The sequence below is a fragment of the Lepus europaeus genome, chromosome 1, assembly GCF_033115175.1.
Source record: "Lepus europaeus isolate LE1 chromosome 1, mLepTim1.pri, whole genome shotgun sequence".
Taxonomy (NCBI): domain Eukaryota; kingdom Metazoa; phylum Chordata; class Mammalia; order Lagomorpha; family Leporidae; genus Lepus; species Lepus europaeus.
The window spans coordinates 116,066,607-116,086,978 of NC_084827.1; the positions used below are offsets into that span (position 1 = coordinate 116,066,607).

Here is a 20,372-nt window from a genome sequence, read left to right on the forward strand (position 1 = left end):
CTGTCAGTGTCTTTCCTTTCTTTCATAAAAGAAAGGATTTTGTTTTTAAAAAATCTTTGAAAAGATTTATGGACTTATTGAAAGGCAAAGTGATAGAGACAGAAAGAGATCTCTTCTGTCCACTGGTTCACTCCCCAAATGCCCGTAACGACTGGGATTGGGCCAGGCCAGAGCAGGAGCCAGGAACTCCATCCAGGTCACCCACGTTGCTGGCAGGAGCTCAAGTACTTGGGCTGGCGTCTGCTGCCTGCCAGGTGCATTAGCAGGAAGCTGAATCAAAAATACAGAGTAGCCAGCATTCAAAACAGGTACTGTGGGCGCCCCGAGTAGCGGCTTAACCTGCTGCACCACAAGAGCCGCCCTTTAATTTTATTTTTAATACGTTTAGCAAATCAACCTTGGTAAGTGTCTCATCCAGAAAGTCACAACCTCCCTTTCTTTCCATTCCATGTTGACCCCGTGCCAGCCCTCTAACTTCCGTTTTCCATCTAGGTACACCACCTTCCAGACCTGTGTCACAGAGTGTGTTTTTAAGGAAATCTCAGCTGACACCCTAGGAAGAAATGTATAGCAAGTCAATGAAGGGCTTCTCCCTTTTCGTTAACTGCTGACATTCTTCTTGATGATCCCGTTTCTGGGTGGAGGACTTAGAAATCTCCCGTTTACTTAGGGCCAGTGATGATTGTATACTTTCATTTAAAAGTATTAAACCTGAATGTGGCACAACAGTTATAACACCGCTTGAGATGTCCACATCCCGTAGTGGAGGGCCTGGCTCCCCTCCTGATTCCAACTTCTTGCTAATGCAGTACCATGCGAGACAACAGGCAATGGCCTGAGTACTTGTGTCCCTGCCACCCACTTGGGAAACCTGGATTGAGTTTTAGGTTCCTGGCTATGGTTTGGTGCAGTCCCAACTGTTGCAGGCATTTATGGGGTGAACCAATGAATGGAAGATCTCTGTCAAATAAAATGAAAACTTACATATATAAAACTTTTTCTGTATTTAGTTCACACTGTTTTATACCTTGTATTTCAAATTCTTGATTAGCTATATTTTATCTCCATAAAATAATAAAATTTTCATGAATGTATGTGTCTATCCAGAGATCATGCTCTATATAGATACTAGCAGATACACAGTGAGGCAGCTATCTTATCATTTTTAAAATTAAGTTTAATAAAAAGAACCTTTTTATCATGTCACTCTTTAGTACAGTTTTCTAATGTTTAATACTCCTCAAAATGTACAAGTTTGTCTTGCTACCAAGTAACTGCTGAAGGCCAAAAATCCACTTTTATCCTTGTATGTTTTCACTACCTTGTGTGCAGAAATTATATATACGGAATGAATGATGAGATGAAGAACATAAACAGGTGTTAACTGAATCTCTCCATTGCTATTTGAAAGCCTGACTAGGGAGTTTTATCTTGTTAGACTCGTTACGTTGTGAGAATTTACAGACTTTTGCATTTGCCTTTGGTACAGGCAGAAATCCTCAGTGTCCTCAGCCACAGAAACATCATCCAGTTTTACGGAGTCATTCTCGAGCCTCCCAACTACGGCATCGTCACAGGTAGGAGCTCTGTGTTTGACTTCTTTCTTTCCCCAGTCACCCAGCTTTAGATTCCTTAATATGCTGAAATGCTTAATATTAGGTTCAGTCGTGAATCGTGTGCTACTGTCAGATGTCACTTCTGTTGCTATAAAGCATTAATAAAACTGATTATATCAATATAATTAAGAATGGTGTTTCCCCTTCTACCCATGTTTAATTGTGCTAATTATATCCGCGTAAATGCTGTTTAAATGCACTCGCAGCTGCAATACCAATATTTAAAGGTGCTGCTCAACTAAAATTTTATCTAATTAGTTGAAACAAGGGATGTTTTTTGTAACTCTGACCTTTTATAAATTAAGATTTCTTGAGCTATTCATGTTGTAATTCTTTGCAAGGCATTTTAATCCCATTGGAGCATTTTTTCTTCAAGGTCTTCAACATGAGAACAGTATTTTTCAGGTTTGGTCGTCTGAGTTGGTAATGACCTTGATCTAAATCACCAGGTAGTTTGGAGCAGCAGTTTATAACTGGTGAAAATGCCCTTTCCAAAAAGGAGCATATAGAAAATTTTGCCACGCGAGCGTAGAAAGACACTTGCATTATAAATACTTCATGCTCATATTTGTCCCATCTAATGAGCAGCTTTTGGCCTGTAATAACCACAGTGTTCAGTTCATTTTATAACAAATAACTTTGATCCGGTTCTTTGATTAAAACAAAAACAATTAAGAAAACCGCAGAAGATTAACCCTATTATTAGCATTAGGACCAAGCCATGCCCTGTGGGTGAGAGGCAGTAGATATGCCAACGGAGCCAAGTTTGGGGTGAGAAGACCAAGTGGATTAGGGATGGTGGCATTTACCCCGTCTCTCCCACAAACAAGTCTTAGCATGAGGAGGGTAGAAAACCAAAGCTGGTAGGCATGACTGTGTGACCGTGACCCCCAGCCTTGCCGGGGCCCTTCTGCGAATCTTGTCTGACTTGGGTGTCAGAGGCTCTGATGGTGGAAGCTTGAATGGCTTGAGTCCATTCAACTTGAGATTGTTAATTAAAAATGTTGTGGCAGTGGCAGCTGTTGTCACTCACGCAGAGGGCTTAAAAGGATGATTTATCAGAGTGATGGAATGGAATGAGCACTAGAGTGGGAACTGGGAGACGTGGAATCCTGTCTTGACTCTGCCAAAGCCTCCTAGCTGGATCACTGATAATCTGTGTCTCAGTTTTCTCATGTGAATGAAGAGACTAGAATGGAAGATCTCTGGGTGAGGGTGAGGGTGCGTGTGTGCATGTGTGTACCTGTGCGTGTGCCTTGGGGAAACACTGTGCTTACATGGGTGCCTGGGGAAGAACCCCAGAGGCAGTTGCCAATTTATTTCCCTCGGAAGAAAAATGAACATCTTTCCCCCAAATCAACAAAGAGATGCAGTGACTAGAACTTGAGACTCCAGTGTCAAAAGAAAAGATACAGTAATGGGTCATTTTTCCCCTTGATATTTGGAAACCTCTAGATTCTATACTGTTACCAGTCATACAGGTATGTATGCAGGCACACGGGAACATGATCCTCGACGGTGGGGGAACTCGTGGGAGAGGAAGGAAGGAGTCATTAGGATCTGGGTCGTGCAGCTCCTTTGCAGCAAGGCCGGTTGCAGACCCCACCCCCCACCCCCTCCAAAGTACCTGGTAATCTAAGAGTAGGTGGCAGGGGGAGGCCTGGGGCCCAGGATTCCCGAGGGAAGTGACTCAGGGTCCCAGAGGCCTAGGGAATTGCGTAGGGACTGTGTCGACTCTGACGTTTCTCACATGCTCTGTTTTGCCTCGTGTCACTGTGCCATGAGAAGATATTGATTCTGGACAGTTTGTCCACAGGCCTAAATTCTTGTTAAAATCAACCATGGAACACCTGTTACTTTTTAAGTACCCAGTCTCATTTTCTGTAACTCAGTCTAGATTTAGTTTAAGCGTAGAAACATTTGATTTTTTTGTTTTGATATTGTGCTGGCCTTTTCTTATTAGACAGTTGGAGCTGATTGTCACATCTTGTTATAATAAATTCCAGATATTTTCCCTAATTGATTTTCCTCTTAGCTATACTCTAAACTGCACCTGGTTCTTGTGGTATTTTGTTATAAAGACATTCCATGTTTCAACAGTACTGACTATGATTATATTGTGAGTCCTCCATTTCCAATGAGAAAACCGAAAGGAAGAAATAATTAAATGCCTGCTTAAAATAGTTAATGTTTGGGTCTGGCCCTGTGGCACAGCAGGTTAAGCCACCACCTACCGTGCCAGCTTCCCATGTGAGTGCAGCTTCAAGTCCCAGCTGCTCCACTTCCAATCCAGCTCCCTGCTAAAATAGTTAATGTTTGTTTAGCTACCCATGTATTTGAAGATCACCTTTTATATGAAATAAATGTAATGATATTGCCTTTCTTATACCCTCACATTCATGAAACAATTCAGTAAATAGTGTCATCTTCATCATCATCATTCATTTATTCATTCATTCATCATCATTAGAATGACTTTTTAATTTCTCCTGATGGTTTTCAGAGTATGTCATCTTCATTGTAGTCTAAGATGTTTGAAATATAGTAGTTTTGGGATCTCTATATGCCAGTGTCTCTGGATATTTATCCGAAGCCGCAAGTGCTCAATGCTATAACATTAGGATTTTTGGGTATACCCATAAGATAGGTTTGCAACACATACTGATTGCTTTTTACAGTGATACTTAGAAAACTTGTTGTCAGCCATATTCTGAAGTTGCAATTGAGAGCTAATATTTCCAGGAACAATTACACTATGTTAAACTTTGTTGCCTTTTCCTTTTCTTTTAGTAGAAGGGATGTTCCTAGTGGAGGGCAACAAGTGACCAATGGCTGTCCTGGTCTGAACTAATATTTTGGTAGGGTAAATGTCCTGGGCACTGAGGTCATTCAGATGCCAAAGAATGCAGCCACTCAGCTGTCCACACGTGCCTTGTAGGTAGGTCCTGCACTCCATGCCTCTGTGAAGGAGACAGAAAAGGCCTGCGAAAAGCAGAAGCCAGGACTGACTGGAAAACAGTCTGAATTTCGATCGTGCTTGTGCGGATCTATCAGCCGAGGGTGTTTTATCCCATCTGTGCAGTCGCTGGCTGATCACTGACCTATTCAGATGTAGGGCAGTCCCTAAAAAGACAGGCTTGGAAACAAAAACAAAGGCACTGGTTTGAGTCCCAGTTGCTCCACTTCCAATCCAGCTCTCTGCTATGGCCTGGGAAAGGGGTAGAGGGCCATTGCACTTGCGTGGGAGACCCAGAAGAAGCTCCTGGCTTCGGATTGGTGCAGCTCCAGATGTGTGGCCGTTTGGGGACTGAACTAAAGGATGGAGGACCTGTCTGTCTCTCCGTCTCTCTGTATATAACTCTGCCTCTCGAGTAAATAAATATTAAAAAGAAGAAGAAGAACTTCCATGGAGGAAAAATAAAATCCAGAGTTAAATTTATCTAAACTAAAAAAAAAAAAAAAAAAAAAAAGGCAAAACAAACAAAAAAACCCCACAAAAACCCAAACCTGGAAAGAAGCAGGAATGTGTAGCTTATGTTCAGGGAAAAAAGCCATCAGTGGAAATAGTCTCTTAGTTAACCTGACATATTAACAGAGCTTTCAAAGCATCTAAGTATCCAGAGAACTAAAGGAAAAACTATGTTAAAAGAATTAAAGAAAAGTATGAAAACAATAACTCAACCAATAGAGAAGCCCAAGTGGCTAGGCATTAAGTAAAAAGGAAAGGACTCAATAGAAATTCTGAAGATGAAAAAGATCATTGAAATAAATTCTGTAGTGTGACTTAACAGCAGGTTTGAGACAACAGAAGACTATCAATAAAGCTAGACTGAACAAGAGATCATCTAACTTAAAAAATAGAAAACATTTGAAGAAAAATGAATAGAACCTCAAAACCCTGTGGGAGAGCAGCAAGTATATTAATAAATTCACAACAGGAAAGGAGGAGAAGGAAATTGTGTTTTTAACATTGTCCACAAATAAAATGTTAATCTACATATTTGAGAAGTTCAGCAAACCCCAGGTGCAGGACAAGTGCAGAAGAACCACAGCTGAGCCACAATCGAGTTGCGGGTAGGACAAAGTGAGAATCTGGAAAGCAGCGCGCACAAAACTACCTCTCGTGTACACGGGAGCCAGGGTGTCAGCAGGGGCTCACTGCTCAGCTCTGACGCTGAAGGCCACAGGCAGCAGAATGACACTTGAAGAGCAGGAAGAAAAAAGCTGTATTCAGCAAAATTACCAGCGCTTCAGGCCAGGGCTTTAACCCACTGTGCCACAGCACCGGCCCTGAAACTTTCTTACTTTAAAAAAATTTTTTTTTGTTTCTATAAAGGGAACACGTTTCATGTATCATATATATACAGTTTTAAGAGCATAATGATACTTGTCTTTTATCTTATTATATATAGCATTATGAATGTAGACAATCCCGAGGAATCACAAAAAAAAAAAACCTAAAACTAGTACATGTTTATCTAGGTCACAAGGACACAAAAATCAACATTCAAAAATCAATTGTATTTCTATGCACTGGGAATGAGCAATCTAAAAATGAAATTAAGAAACAAAAAGAATATCAAAAAGAACAAATAGTTGGGTAGAAATTTAATAAAGTGTTTGTCTCATACAATGAAAAGTACAAAACACTGCTGAGAGAGACCAAAGGATTAAATAAATCAATGTTACACTGTCCATTGTTTGAAAGATGCAGTATTGCCAGGGTGACAGATCACTCCAAAGTGACCCATAAGTTCAACACAATTCCTGTCTCTATCCGAGAGTTCGCTTATCTTTCTTGCTCTCTCTCTCTCTTTTAGAAATTGGCATGCCAGTCATAAAATTTACATAGAAATGCCAAAGACCTAAGTTCGAGGACTTAAACTTTCTCATTTCTGGGCCACAGCAGAGAGCTGGACTGGAAGAGGAGCAACCGGGACAGAATCCGGTGCCCCAACCGGGACTAGAACCTGGGGTGCCAGCACCGCAGGCAGAGGATTAGCCTAGTCAGCCATGGTGCCTGCCAACTTTCTCATGTCCAAACTTAGAATCAACATAGTGAAATATTAGCTCAGTATCTGTAGTCTCAGTGGAAGTCTTGAAAGAAACTATCACATTGATCGTCACTTGATTTTTAACCAAGTTACCAATTCAATTGAATGTAGAGAGTCTTTTCACCAGATTATGCTGAGATAATTGTAATTCCATATTAAAAAAAACCTCTGAGACCCTCACCTCATATCATAGTTAAAAATGAACTCAAAATGGCGGGCGCCGCGGCTCACTAGGCTAATCCTCCGCCTTGCGGCGCCGGCACACCAGGTTCTAGTCCCAGTCGGGGCGCCGGTTCTGTCCCGGCTGCCCCTCTTCCAGGCCAGCTCTCTGCTGTGGCCAGGGAGTGCAGTGGAGGATGGCCCAAGTGCTTGGGCCCTGCACCCCATGGGAGACCAGGATAGGCACCTGGCTCCTGCCATCGGATCAGCGCGGTGCGCCGGCCGCAGCGCGCCAGCTGCAGCGGCCATTGGAGGGTGAACCAACGGCAAAGGAAGACCTTTCTCTCTGTCTCTCTCTCACACTGTCCACTCTGCCTGTCAAAAAATAAAAATAAAAAAAAAAAATGAACTCAAAATGGACTATAGACTGAAACATAAGACTAAAAGAAAAACAGGACGAAATCATGCCTTTTAGTTAGGCAGAGATTTCTTAGATATTACACCGAAAGTACAAGCCATTAAAAAATTGATAAATTGGAATTCATAAAAATTAATGATTTCTGCTCTTTAAAAGACACCCTTGAGATAATGAAAAGAGGAGAGCCAGACTGGGAGAAATTATTTGCAAATCATATATCTAATAAAGGACATATCAAAATAAAGAATTCTTGCACTCAATGAGATAACCCATTTGAAAGTGAGCCACGAGTTAGAATAGGTACTTTGCTTAAGAATATACAGACACAAGGGTGTAATAGGAGATGCAGATGCTCAGCTTCATCATGTGCTTGGGGAAGGCAAATTACAATGGCCATGACATACTACTGACATCATAATGAGTAGAGCGATTGTAATAAAAAGACTGGCAGTGTCACGTGTTGATGAGGATGTGTAGCACTGGCAGTGGGAATTTACATTGGTACAGTCCCTTTGGAAGACCGTTTGATAGTTTCTTTAAAAGTTAAGTGTTGGGGCTGGCACTGTGGCACCCTAGGTTAGTCCTTTGCCTGCAGAGCCGGCATCCCATGTGGGCGCCAGTTCTAGTCCCACTGTCCCTCTTCCAATCCAGCTCTCTGCTATTGCCTAGGGAAGCAGTAGAAGATGGTCGAAGTGCTTGGGCCCCTGCTCCCGCATGGGAGACCTGGAAGAAGCTCCTGGCTCCTGGCTTCAGATACGCACAGCTCTGGCTGTTGCAACCATTTGGGGAGTGAACCAACGGAAGGAAGAGCTTTCATTCTGTCTCTCTCTCACTGTCTGTAACTCTACCTCTCAAATAAATAAATAAAATCTTTAAAAAAAAAAAAAAGAAGAAGTTAAGTGTAGGTATGAGCAGGCATTTGATGCAGCAAGTAAGATGCCATTTGGGACACCCTCATCCATATCACAGTGTGTAGGCTCAAGTCCTGGATCCATTTCTGATTCTAGCTTCCTGCTATGTTCACCCTGGAAGACAGCAGATGATGGCTGAAGTATTTGGGTCCCTGCCACACATGTGGAAGATGTAGATTGAGTTCTGGACCCTGGCTTTAGCCTGGTCCAGCCCTAGGTGTTGCAGGCATTTGGGAAGTGAACCAGTGGATAGAAGATCTCTGTCTCTCTCTCTCTCTCTCTTTCTCTCTCCCTCCCTCTCTCCCTCTCTCCCTCTCTCCATCTCTCTCCCTTTCTCTCTCTTATTCTCTCCCTGAAATGAAAATAAATAATTTTTAAAAATAAAAATTAAACATACACTTAACAAAAGATTCTACCATTCCACTCCCACAATCTACCCAAGGGAAATGAATATAATCTCACACACAGCCACATACACAAATGTTGATAGCAACATTTATAAAATCCAAATATCTGCCAGCTGGTGAATGAATAAGCCAAATGTAGAATTAGCCATCCACTGGAATAGTGCTCAACAACAGAAAGCATGAAGAACAGTCAGCCACTCATATCCACAGGTTGCAGATCCATGGATTCAGCCGAACATGGTTCAGAAGTTTTAAAAAGATGCGTCTCTTGGGGCACTGCTGTGGCGCAGTAGGGTAATCCTCTGCCCACAGGGCCAGCATCCCATACGGATACCAGTTCTAGTCCCAGCTGCTCCTCTTCCAATCCAGCTCTCTGCTATGCCCTGGGAAAGCAATAGAAGTTGGCCCAAGCACTTGTGCCCCTGCACCCACGTGGGAGACCCAGAGGAAGCTCCTGGCTCCTGGCTTTGGATCAGCTTGGCTCCAGCCATTGGGGCCATTTGGGGAGTAAAATAGTGTGTGGAAGACCTTTCTCTGTCTCTTCCTCTCACTGTTTATAACTCCACCTCTCAAATTAATAAAATCTTTTTTTAAAAAAATGCATCTCTACTGAGTATGTGCAGATTTTTTTCCTTGTCATTATTTCCTAAATAGTGTAGCATACCAAGTAATTACATACTGTTTACATTGTATTAGATAGTATAAGTACTCTGGAGATGATTTAAAATACACACAGGAGGGTGTGAGTAGGTTATATACAAATACTGTGCCATTTAGTAGAAGGGACTTGAACATATACAGATTCTGAAATCGGGGGGCTGGGGGGCCCTGGATCCTTTCTCTGGTGAATACCAGAGGATGATGGCACGGCTCCCTGCTACAGCACAGATGAACCTTGGAAACATTATGCCAGGGAAAGCAGTCAGGCACAAGGAGCACACTTTGTATGACTTTGTTCATATGAAATATCAAGAAAAGGCACCAAAGCGGATTGTAGGACTGGGGTGAGAGTGGTGACTGACTGGAAACTGGCATGAGGGGCTGTCTAGAGTGATGGGAAGGTTCTAAAACTACGTTGTGGTGTGGTTGCCAACTTGTATGAAATTACTAAAACTTTAAATTTTGTATTTGTAGTTAATAAATTTTATGAGGCCACGTTGACTTCTACAGACAACCCTCTCATAAGTACTGTCTTCCAAGGCCCTCTTGCTAAACTCACCAGTTGGATTGTTTGGATGCTCTTGGTACCATTGACTTAACAACCTTGTGGTTTACATGGCTACATAAGTCCTGGAGCCAAATCCTCTCCAAACCATGGCGTGACGTTTTGAAGACGCTCCTGCGGACGCACTCAGCATGCCTTTGTTTTGGAGACATTCGCCCAGCACCTCTGCTTCTCAGTTCCAGCTAAATGGCTTCTGGTGTGGGACTGAAGTTCGCTGGTCAGTCTCCGTTAATGGTCTTTGACAGACATGCAGTAACATGTTAGTAACATATTAGTGACGTGATAGTAACTCTTGGAAACCACAGCATGCAACAACTTTTTATATGCTTTTCTGGTTTTGGTTGAATTATTTCTGAAGTGTGCCTTGAGTTTAATTGTATGCTTGTGTTTCCTTTGGAAATAGAATATGCTTCTCTGGGGTCTCTCTACGATTACATCAACAGCAACAAAAGTGAGGAGATGGACATGGATCACATCATGACCTGGGCCACCGATGTAGCCAAAGGTAAGAGTGCGTGCTGTGTTCCTACAGAATGGGTGGGGACTTAGGTCAGAAAATTCTTCCATCCTGACTTAGGGACTTGGGTCAGGAAGATTTATATTCTGTGTCTTTACATGCCTTTCATTTTTCAGACCAAAAGTAGTAAGAATTCTGCAACTCGCTGTCCAATTAGTATTTTAAGTCATTGCCTTTCCACTCCTAGATTCCTTTCCCATCTTCCCTTTTCTTTGTGTTATTTCTGTCCCTAAAATCCAGACTTAGAAAAATTAGTAAACTCCAGGATAAATTTTTTGCCATATTTTGTGACAATATAATTGGTCACCTAGCCTGATACGTTAAATGGAAAATTGGTAAGTCTGGTTGTTCTGTAAGTCTGCAGAAAACATGATTTATTATAAGATTATTTCGACCCATTTTGTGTACATCATAATAAGCTAAAAATAACAACCACTTTCAAAGCCCATTTTCTTTGTCCTGCCATGTTAAAGCAGTTCTGATTTTGCTTTATATTTAAGTAAACTTGGACATCACCCTTGGAACTTAAATATTTTTAATGCACAAAATCTCTAAGCAACATGCCCAGTTCTTTTTCCCTCTTAAATGCCTACATAAACTAATGTTTTCTAAAGCAATTCAAATTCCATATTTTTTTTTCCATTTCCCCAACTGAATATTTCTGAGTTTTATTTATAGCTGTCAGAGTTGCTTTGGAAACAACTTTATCTAAATAATGAACACTGATGGTTACATTTGTATTCTAGCAACCCCTAGAAAGCCAGTGGGTCCAGATTTTACTGGGACAATGAACTCTTTTGCGATTGACTACTCTCTTTTCTATGAAGTTCTCTCTGTAAAGTAAATACAGTGTTCCCCAGCACTCAGTTAAGGAGAGAGCCGAGTCGTTGCTTTCACTCTAAAGCCACACAGTGACTTTCAAAAATAATCATCTTTCCTTTAGGGAATTATCTTATCTGTTTTAACACCTGCCAAATTCTTCATATAGGAGAAGTAAAAAAAAAAAAAAGGGAGGGGGGAGGTTTTAAAGTATCATGGTAGATGCTGCTTCTGCATAGCTTTATAAAAATAATGTGCTCTATGGTGTACTTAAGGCTTCGGCTGCATTATATAACTTAACTATGTCTCCCTGCATCAGGCACTGTGCATAAGCCTTAAACTGTCACGTTCTTCAAGGTGTTTCCTGTGACAGCTTGGTGGTCACTTCTGTGCATGTCACTAGAACACATAGAGGCCCCCTGTTCATAAACAAGATGGTGTGCTGTTCCCAGTGGGAATGCAGGGACGCAACCGTCGGGGCACACACAAGCAGACCCTGGCTTGCAGCCCTTCACCTTATGGACTTTTGCATTTAGGGTGCTCAGCCAGTGACACCCATGCCAGTGCTTAATGGTGCTAGGGATGGATAGAGAGCAAACAACCAACTGACTTCAGTCCCTGCTGCCCGGCCCGCCAGCTGCGCGTTCTCTCTGTGAGCAGTGAGTGTCTCAGCTCCAGAGCAGCTCATTCTCTGGGTTCCTCAAGAGTGCTGGCACGCTGCCTCCGAAGGGAAGGGAGAGAGGGAAAGGAATTCTGTTGCTGTCCTGAACATGGGGTGGGCCCTGTGGCGGTGTCCAAAACTACGAAGTGATAAAATCCCTTTTGCCTGGCGGGTAAATTGATCAGCAGGGTAAGTGCTGACATGTTGGGCCCCAAGTGAGGAGAGTGGGGCAGGGACGAGACTTGGAGTTTGTCACAAGCAATTGCTTAGCACTGAAAAGTGCTGTAAGGTGCCCTGGAAAAAGGAAACGCCATGCTTTAGGAATGACGTCAGCCCTCTCTGAGAAAGCCGCATGGAGAACGTAGAGACTAGGTAGGCAGGCTTGATTTCTGTTGATTCTGTTTCATATTCAGCTCTGTATCTTTCAGCTGGGTCATGAGTGAAGCCACCGAAGCAACGATATGTTGAGAAATCGAAGAATGAATACCTCATGTCAAAATAAGAGTTGATTCATGCAGTTCTGAAATAGGCATTGCTCAATCTCATTCTTGTTGAGAGAGTATCTTCTCACACACACCAAAAAAAAAAAAAAAAAACAAAAAAGATTCTCTTCCTTCTGGATGGAAAGAGGAATGAGAATATATCTACAGTTGTGCAAGTCGGTCAGTAATGTGACAGAGGGGTGGCTGAAGCAGACAAACCTGGACCCAGTCTCAAAATTGTCATCATTGGTTCAAAAGCCTTCTCAGTGACACCTGTCAGATCTTAACTTAGAAAACCTTGAATGTTAAACCTGATGAGAATACTTCTCTGCCTTCTTAATTGCTGGCAATAAAAATAAGGCAGAATTATACACGACTTACAAAGTTTTAAATAGTTGTGATTGTTACTGTTTGTGTACACTGTTGCTTAAGTGTTGACTATATGATCTGCCACTCAGAAGAAAGGTAGCTATGTTTAAAGCTTATGTGCTTGGGTCTTGTTTTGTGAAATCTTTGTTAGGAAGTGTAGAAACTGTCCAGTTCTACATCCAGTAGGAATCGTACAGTGTCTCCCTGAAAAGTTCTCCAGGAATTTGATTCCAGTGCAAGTGAAGAGAAACTATGAGGTTCAGTCCTGGAGACTGTTAAATGCTACGCACTCTGTAGATGTTGAATTTTTAGTTTGAAATATGTAAAACTTCATATTAGAAAGGAAATCCCAATTACATCTTGTTTAAGATCACTTAAATTACTAACACTTTTGTTCATTTGACTCTTCAAGTCATAGCGTTTTATGCAAGAACTTAAACTTTTTTCTTATTTTCTTTGTTCTTTTGTGATTCTTCAATATGTAGTAATCAGAATAGTGGAAGAATAATAGATTATCAAATTAACCTTTATAAAATTGAAATGTTCTATATACTTTTAAAGAGCTGAAGCCTAATTATTAAATTATTTTCAAGTAACAATGCACTAATAAAAAGGAGCCTGTTTGATTTGAGGAGGGAGGCTATTTTGAGAAATAAAGGGAGAGGAAAGATTTCAGTAGAAAATGTTCTTTTTCTTTATTCTAAGGGAGTAGATCAGAAAGAGTCAAATGCTTCTAAAAAGTTACCATGAAATGTATCTTTCAGAGTTCCCATTTCTATTCAAAATAATAAAATTCTCCTTACTTTCTGTCTACCCAGTTTACTGAAGTAACAATGTCTATTCTAAAGATACCAGACAGAATTTTCAAGTGTGTGTAAATATGGATGATCTCAAAGATTTATCTTTGTGAAAAGAATAAATATCTTGTAGCTACTGCAGGTTTTCCTATCTGAAGATATGTTACCAAGCAGTGCGCCCACCCTCACTCCCAGCTCTCCCCGAGAGAGGCACTGAGCGAATGGGGCCAGCTGCAGACTGCACAGCCTGTTCAGGGCAGAGCGACCTGGCAGGTGGTTTGATGGTGGAATACCTTAGTCACAGACTCTCCAGTGCTGACTGTGCTATTTTCTGTCCTTCAGACCCCAGAAAATTACGGTGTCCTTACTACATCTTGTAACAGCTGACGTTATTACAAGTTCCAACCTCCAAGGGATTAAACCACAAATTTTGCTTAACATACGAATGTTAGTAATGTAGCTATCTTGTTTGATCCATCGTGGAAGGATAGAATGTGTGGATATAGTTTCTGCTGTTGAATTATTTGCAAAGAAATACGAAGACTGATACTGATGTAATGTTGAAAATATTAATAGGCCTTTTCTCCTTCTGTCTGAAAGGAATGCACTATTTACACATGGAGGCACCGGTCAAGGTGATTCACAGAGACCTCAAGTCAAGAAACGGTAATGTGGTCGTGTGTTTTCACTTTGCCTGTATACACAGTTCTGCACCTGGGAACAGAAGTGAGCACCGCGCTTCTCCCGCCTTCTGTGACGGACGGACCCAGTGCTGATACCATGACAGTCTCCCCACCACTAGTAAATACCAAAATGCTCCGTCTCACGTGAAGAAGCCACACAGTATTCACCTGTGGGAACACAGCACAGACATTGAGATGCTTTGCGTTTTTTTTCCCAATATAAGAAATGGTGGGCCTGATTCCTTTCACCCAAACTCCTCAGCCCATCCCTAGTTTGTACCCTAGGATTATTTTCTAAGAGAGACATCTGCTGGGTTAAAGTATGGCGTCATGTACTCTTTGTCTTCTATTTTTAGCTGGTTCTGTGTCCTGGCTTTTTGAGTTTTGTTCGTGTTCCTTCTGAATGCGATCACGTCAACTTTTTATGTGGGTCATGCCCATCTTACCTGGAGTAGCGCCTGAAAGGGATCAGCGTGTTTGGGAGTTTGGAAACGCTTTAAAGACTTGCTTTTTCTTGTTTCTCCTCCTCTGTGCTTTCTGAAGTTTATGATGTGTTCCCTGTTTTATGATTTGGAGAGTGTGCATTTTAAAGTAGCTTGCAGGATTAGGCCTTACCTTCAAGCAGGAATGGTAACAGATAGCTTCTTCCATTACATCACTCTGAAGTGATCAGAGGAAGGCCCTAGAAGTGTTGAGCTTCAGCAGAACCAGCTAAAGTAAACATCATGGTTTGCTGCTTTCTTTAAAAAAAAAAAAATCTCAGAGAGAAAGAAGGGGACTATTTATTTTTTTGAAAATCTTTAGATTATGGCAGTAAAATGATTATAGACTCAGACGCACAATGTGGTGCCTAGGATGAGTAGCGATGGCAAGCGGAGGCAGGGGCCCAGGGACCAGCCCCTGCTTAGTTTGTGTGTGCTTTTGGCAAGAGATGGGGTGGGGTGAGGGATGCGTGGCAGCCGCCAGCCATCGGCAGGTAGGGTTCGAGCACCCACCCAACCCGCTGCTGGGCTGCAGCTGCAATTCCTGTCCTCTTGGGCATTGTCACATGTCCTTTGGCTGTATTAGACACAAGCTTCGTGGAACTGAACACTTGTGATTTATAGCAGACTCGCAGAACATCATTGGGAAGTCATCTAAAATCTAGTAGAGAATAACCGACTTTTACAACTTTGTAAATTTTTTGTTCATGCTCAGAATTTCACTTTAAGCAACTTATTTGACATCAGTATAGCCTAAATCTTCTATAAGAGAAGTATAATTACCTCAATTCTGGATTTTTCCATGCAGTCCTTATGAAGAATTTGTAACAATGGAAAAGTCTTGTTTTTCAAAATTATAATTTGTGTATTTACTTGATGGGAATGTACAGTAACCTTGAAAGAATATAGACTGGGGCCGGCGCCTTGGCTCACTTGGTTAATCCTCTGCCTATGGCGCCGGCATCCCATATGGGTGCCAGGTTCTAGTTCCGGTTGCTCCTCTTCCAGTCCAGCTCTCTACTGTGGCCCAAGAGGGCAGTGGAGGATGGCCCAGGTGCTGGGGCCCCTGTACCCACATGGGAGACCAGGAGGAAGCACCTGGCTCCTGGCTTTGGATCAGCGTAGTTCTTGCTGTGGCAGCCATTTGGTGGGTGAACCAATGGAAGGAAGATCTTTCTCTCTGTCTCTCTCTCACTGTCTATCTGTCAAATTAAAAAAAAAACAAAAACAAAAACAAAAAAAAACAAACAGACAAGTTAGAGATGAGAAGGGTAATTTTGGGGGGTTTATATTTAAAAAAAAACTTAAAAAAAATAAATTTAAAAAATAAAATAAAAACAAAAAAAGAAAGAATATAGACCTAACTTCTAGCAATTTTTTTTAACCTCAAAGAAGGAATAAGACTTTCATTTTCTGTTATATATTCTCATAATGTGAGTTTTTTGAATGTGTTATATGAGAAAAAGGCAGTAGAGATTTTCAAAAATAACTGACTGATAAAATATTTACATCATTATTTGTGAAAGTATACAAGAGGCTTTTTCAGGGTGTCACATTTCTGCTGAGGCGATTTCTATATATTAGGTCATGCAAAGATTATTTTCCCCACGTATCCAAATCATTAGTAGTGGCGGTGAGGCCCTGATCATGTGCCATGTTCAAGGCGCTGTGGAGCCTTGGCAGGGAAACGCCACAGGTGGTTCTGCAGGGATCTGCCCTTGGTCACCTCTCCTGAGCGCTTTTCTCCCACTCCTTAAAAGGCCCATATTAACAGATGCCAGCAGATCCCAGCTTCAAAAGTATATATCTGTCTGCTGATTGGATTCACATAGGTATTTTGTATGACCCTGACCTGTAATGTCTTCCAACTGATCTCTCCATCTTCTCCCTGCCCGCCTCCCCCTGTTCCTTCCTCAGTGAGCGACAGTACCAGTCGTGGCGCCAGAAATGGACTGGAAGGGGATTACAGTGTGAATGCAGCACTCCTGCTCTGACCACGAAGCTGAGCTGCCTCCCCCTCTGATTTCTCCCTGGCTCCTCTTCCTGCTCCCAGCCCCAGCTGTTCCTCAAGCCTCCCTGAGCCTGTGTCCCAGTGTGTCAGGGCCCCGGCCTCTCTCCTGTCCTTTGCCCAGGCTCAGTGCAGGCATCCTCATCGCTCTCGACAACGGCCGCGTGTGCCCTCTGCTCTTCTCTGGGGCAGTCTTCCCTCTGCACGTGGGCTCGTTGCCTCCATACTCTTAGGTTTTGCTGGCTTTCCTTTTCTCACAAAGACTCTTCTAGAACTGGTTCCTTCCTTCCAGAAGCTCAGCGCCTTTCCTGTGCCCCTGAGTTTTTGCTTCGGTTCTCTCTTCGGCCTAGGAAACCCCAGACTTCCCTCTGCAGCTCTGCTCTGTCCAGTTGACTCCTGGGTTTTCAGGTCTTAGCACAAACGTTTCTTCCAGGAAACTTGGTCTGACCGCCACAGCCTTAGATATACTTTTTTGGTTCTGTAATTCTGTTTCATCAGCGAATTTTTCCCACCTACTGTATGTACATACTTGTTGGCTTGTCTCTGATTTGCCTGTAAACCCCACGAGAGCACAGACAGTGTCAGTTTTGCTCACTTTGCTGTTCCAGAACATGGTGCATCGTCTTCCCCACAGTAGGTGCTCAGCAAATACTGCTGAACGAGTGAATGTGTGAATAATTGAATGAATGAACGAATATTATTGCTGCCTTTACAAAAATTACTCTTCAGTTAGGGGGAAAAACTCTGTATACCATGAAGTAACGATGCTATGAGTTCCTAAGTATCACACTGCCAGTCTCCTGGCAGAACCCAGGTACAATCTGGCTCTCCTAATTCCACTCATTTGTGCTTTTTTCACTCAGCAGAACTGCATTCGGATTAAATATGTGTCTTGAAAGCCTTTTTAATCACCACTTCATGAAATTAAGTTTCTGTTTTAATGTCTGTTCCCTTTTGCAAAATCCTCAATGCAGTTTAAAATGTTTGGTTTTATCTTTTTTTTTTTTTTTTGACAGAGTTAGACAGTGAGAGAGAGAGAGAGAGAAAGGTCTTCCTTTTTCCATTGGTTCACCCCCCAAGTGGCTGCTATGGCCGGTGTGTTGCGCCGATCCGAAGCCAGGAGCCAGGTGCTTCCTCCTGGTCTCCCATGCAGGTGCAGGGCCCAAGGAATTGGGCCATCCTCCACTGCACTCCTGGGCCACAGCAGAGAGCTGGACTGGAAGAGGAGCAACCGGGACAGAATCCGGCGCCCCAACCGGAACTAGAACCCCAGGGTGCCGGCGCTGCAGGCAGAGGATTAGCCTAGTGAGCTGCGATGCCAGCCTGGTTTTATCGTTCATAAATGCCATATCAAAAATAGGCATGGAAGTTTATAAATGTTTAGCATAAGGCAATTCAGACAAACTAGATGATTATTATAATTTATTCCTTCTTTTTTTTTAGTTGTGATAGCCGCTGATGGAGTACTAAAGGTAGGATTATTTCCTTTAATTTTTTTAATTGTTAATTTCGCACGTAGGTTGTTGTGATTGATGATTCTGTTTCGGACAATAAATGGGAAGTTGATGTTGGTTCTTGTTTTCGCAGATCTGTGATTTCGGTGCCTCCCGGTTCCATAACCATACAACACACATGTCCTTAGTTGGAACTTTCCCCTGGATGGCTCCAGAAGTTATCCAGAGTCTCCCCGTGTCGGAAACTTGTGACACATATTCCTATGGTGTGGTGAGTTCATTTCTCATTCCTTCTTTGCTCAAAGAAATTCAAAAGCCAGGCAGCCAGGAGAGGAGAGGTCCCGTATTTTGGCACCATTTCCTTTGAGATAGGTCTGCTCTTTCTGATGAAATGTCTGGAAGAAAGGTCCAGGAGGAATACTTTAAAATGTCCAAGATGTGTACTTTGGATACTTTTTGCATCTGAGTTCTTTTATTCTGAATTGAGAAGAAACCTCACTTTGAAAAACCCAATTAGATGGAACCTGAAATAGTGCTGGGCCAGATGCCGTCCTGTAGAGAATACTTGTGCACTGAGTGGAGAGATGACTAGAGTGTCTGTGTAACTCAGTGGAAATGGGGGTGTTTTGGAACAGGACTTCATGGTCATGGGTTGCTCAGTTAGTATAAAATCACCAGTAGTTCTGGCACGTGTCCTCATTAGCAGGAAACCTGAGTACCAACTCCTTAGGTGATTAGTGAGTTTTTAAAAGGACAAAAGAAAGCATACTTAGTAGGTGACACTTCGATAGTAGCAGTGTGGATCTAGGGTACGACGTGAGGGTGGTGACAGAGCACTATAGAAGAGTAGAATAATGGGAGGTGGGGTGGAGTGCCCAAGGAGTAGATACCGCAGGGAGAAAGGAGTCAAGGACATCAACTTCTGGAGGAGTATGAAGATGGATCATTCTGGAGTGATAAGTTACCCCTGTGTTATCAGAGAGAAAGAAGTAAAGGTTGGGACAGTTTTTTGCTGGATGAAGGAATTCATTTGTTGCCTTAAAAAAAAAAAAATATTTGTTTGAGAGACAACATTTGGTTCTTTCCCCAAATGCCCACAATGGCCTGGACCAAGGCCATAGCTGGGAGCGTGGAACTCAGTCAAGGTCTCCATTGGTGGGAGGCAAGAACCCAATTATTTGAACCATCATCTGCTGCCTCCCAGGTCTGAATTGGGAAGAAGCTGAAACTGTGTTGAACCCAGACACTCTGAAGTAGGAAGCAGGCATCTTAGCTAGTGTCTTAGTCACTAGGTCAAACACCTCCCCCTAGTTGCCCTTTTTTTTGAGGGCAAGTGTTTTCCCTAAACTATATAGACAGCCTTGAAAAAGTTCAAGATAGTATTGAATTCCCTGTCTTTCTGTCTCATCTCCTAATTATACCACCTCTCTATTTATACGACCTTGTCTTAAAAGGACATTTTCATAGTGATAGGAAAAGAAGCAGACTAATTTGGGCCCAAGTAGCTTGCCTCTTCCTCCTGAGTGTCTGTGTGTTCCGACCGAGGGTGGTGGCTGATGGCAACGAAGAGATCAACACTGCCCAACACATTCCTTTTTCTTCTTTTATCAGTCTCTAGGTATTTACTGCTGGCTTCGTTGCTTAAGCTCTGGGATGGTTTCAGTTGGCTAGCTCTTTGCAAGTCATAACACATCCTATGCACACCAAATTAATATAATAGAGATGAATTCTGTTGGCTATTGGAAAAGGTTTCAGGATGCCATGGGGCAAACATCCGGCACAGTGGTTAAGTAATTTTTTATCAGAGAGCCTGTTTCAACTTCCGGCTACTCTGCTTCTGATCCAGCTCCCTGCTGATGTGCGCACTGAGAGGCAGCAGGTGGTTGGCTCACGTTCTGGTCTCTCGCACCCACATGGAAGACCCGGATTCAGTTCTGCACTGCTGACTTCAGTCTGGCCCAGACCTGCCCATGGCAGGCTTGTGTGGAGTCAACCAGCACATGGAAGATTTCGCTCTCTCTGTCTCTCTTTGCCTTTCAAATAAATAGAAATTTATTTTGAAAATGAAATACATTTTTTTTTTTTACTAAAGATACAAATTTTAAAGGTTAGAGGACATCAGTAACATCAGGCCACATATTTAATTTTCCTTAATTCCGGTTATTTCTAAGAATGAAGACTGCAAGCTGTAACAGGCAGTGATCAGATAATTTCCATTAAAAGAGGGAAACGGGGCTGGGTGTTTGGCACATGGATAAGTCACTGCCGGGGACTCCCACATCCCATATCAGGGTGCCTGGTTGCAGTCCT

The 20,372-nt window shown here is 42.5% G+C and overlaps 1 protein-coding gene across 3 annotated transcripts in view; it reads left to right on the top strand.

Annotated features, from left to right (window-relative positions):
* The window catches only part of MAP3K20 (mitogen-activated protein kinase kinase kinase 20), a 178,746-nt gene that overhangs the window by 82,288 nt on the left and 76,086 nt on the right, over positions 1-20,372 (top strand). For all 3 annotated transcript variants that reach the window (XM_062187850.1, XM_062187870.1, XM_062187859.1), the window contains exons 3-7: positions 1,490-1,577; positions 10,194-10,295; positions 14,036-14,101; positions 18,052-18,080; positions 18,196-18,333. In XM_062187850.1, the coding sequence (XP_062043834.1) occupies positions 1,490-1,577; positions 10,194-10,295; positions 14,036-14,101; positions 18,052-18,080; positions 18,196-18,333 (423 nt within the window). The remainder of the gene's footprint in view (positions 1-1,489; positions 1,578-10,193; positions 10,296-14,035; positions 14,102-18,051; positions 18,081-18,195; positions 18,334-20,372) is intronic.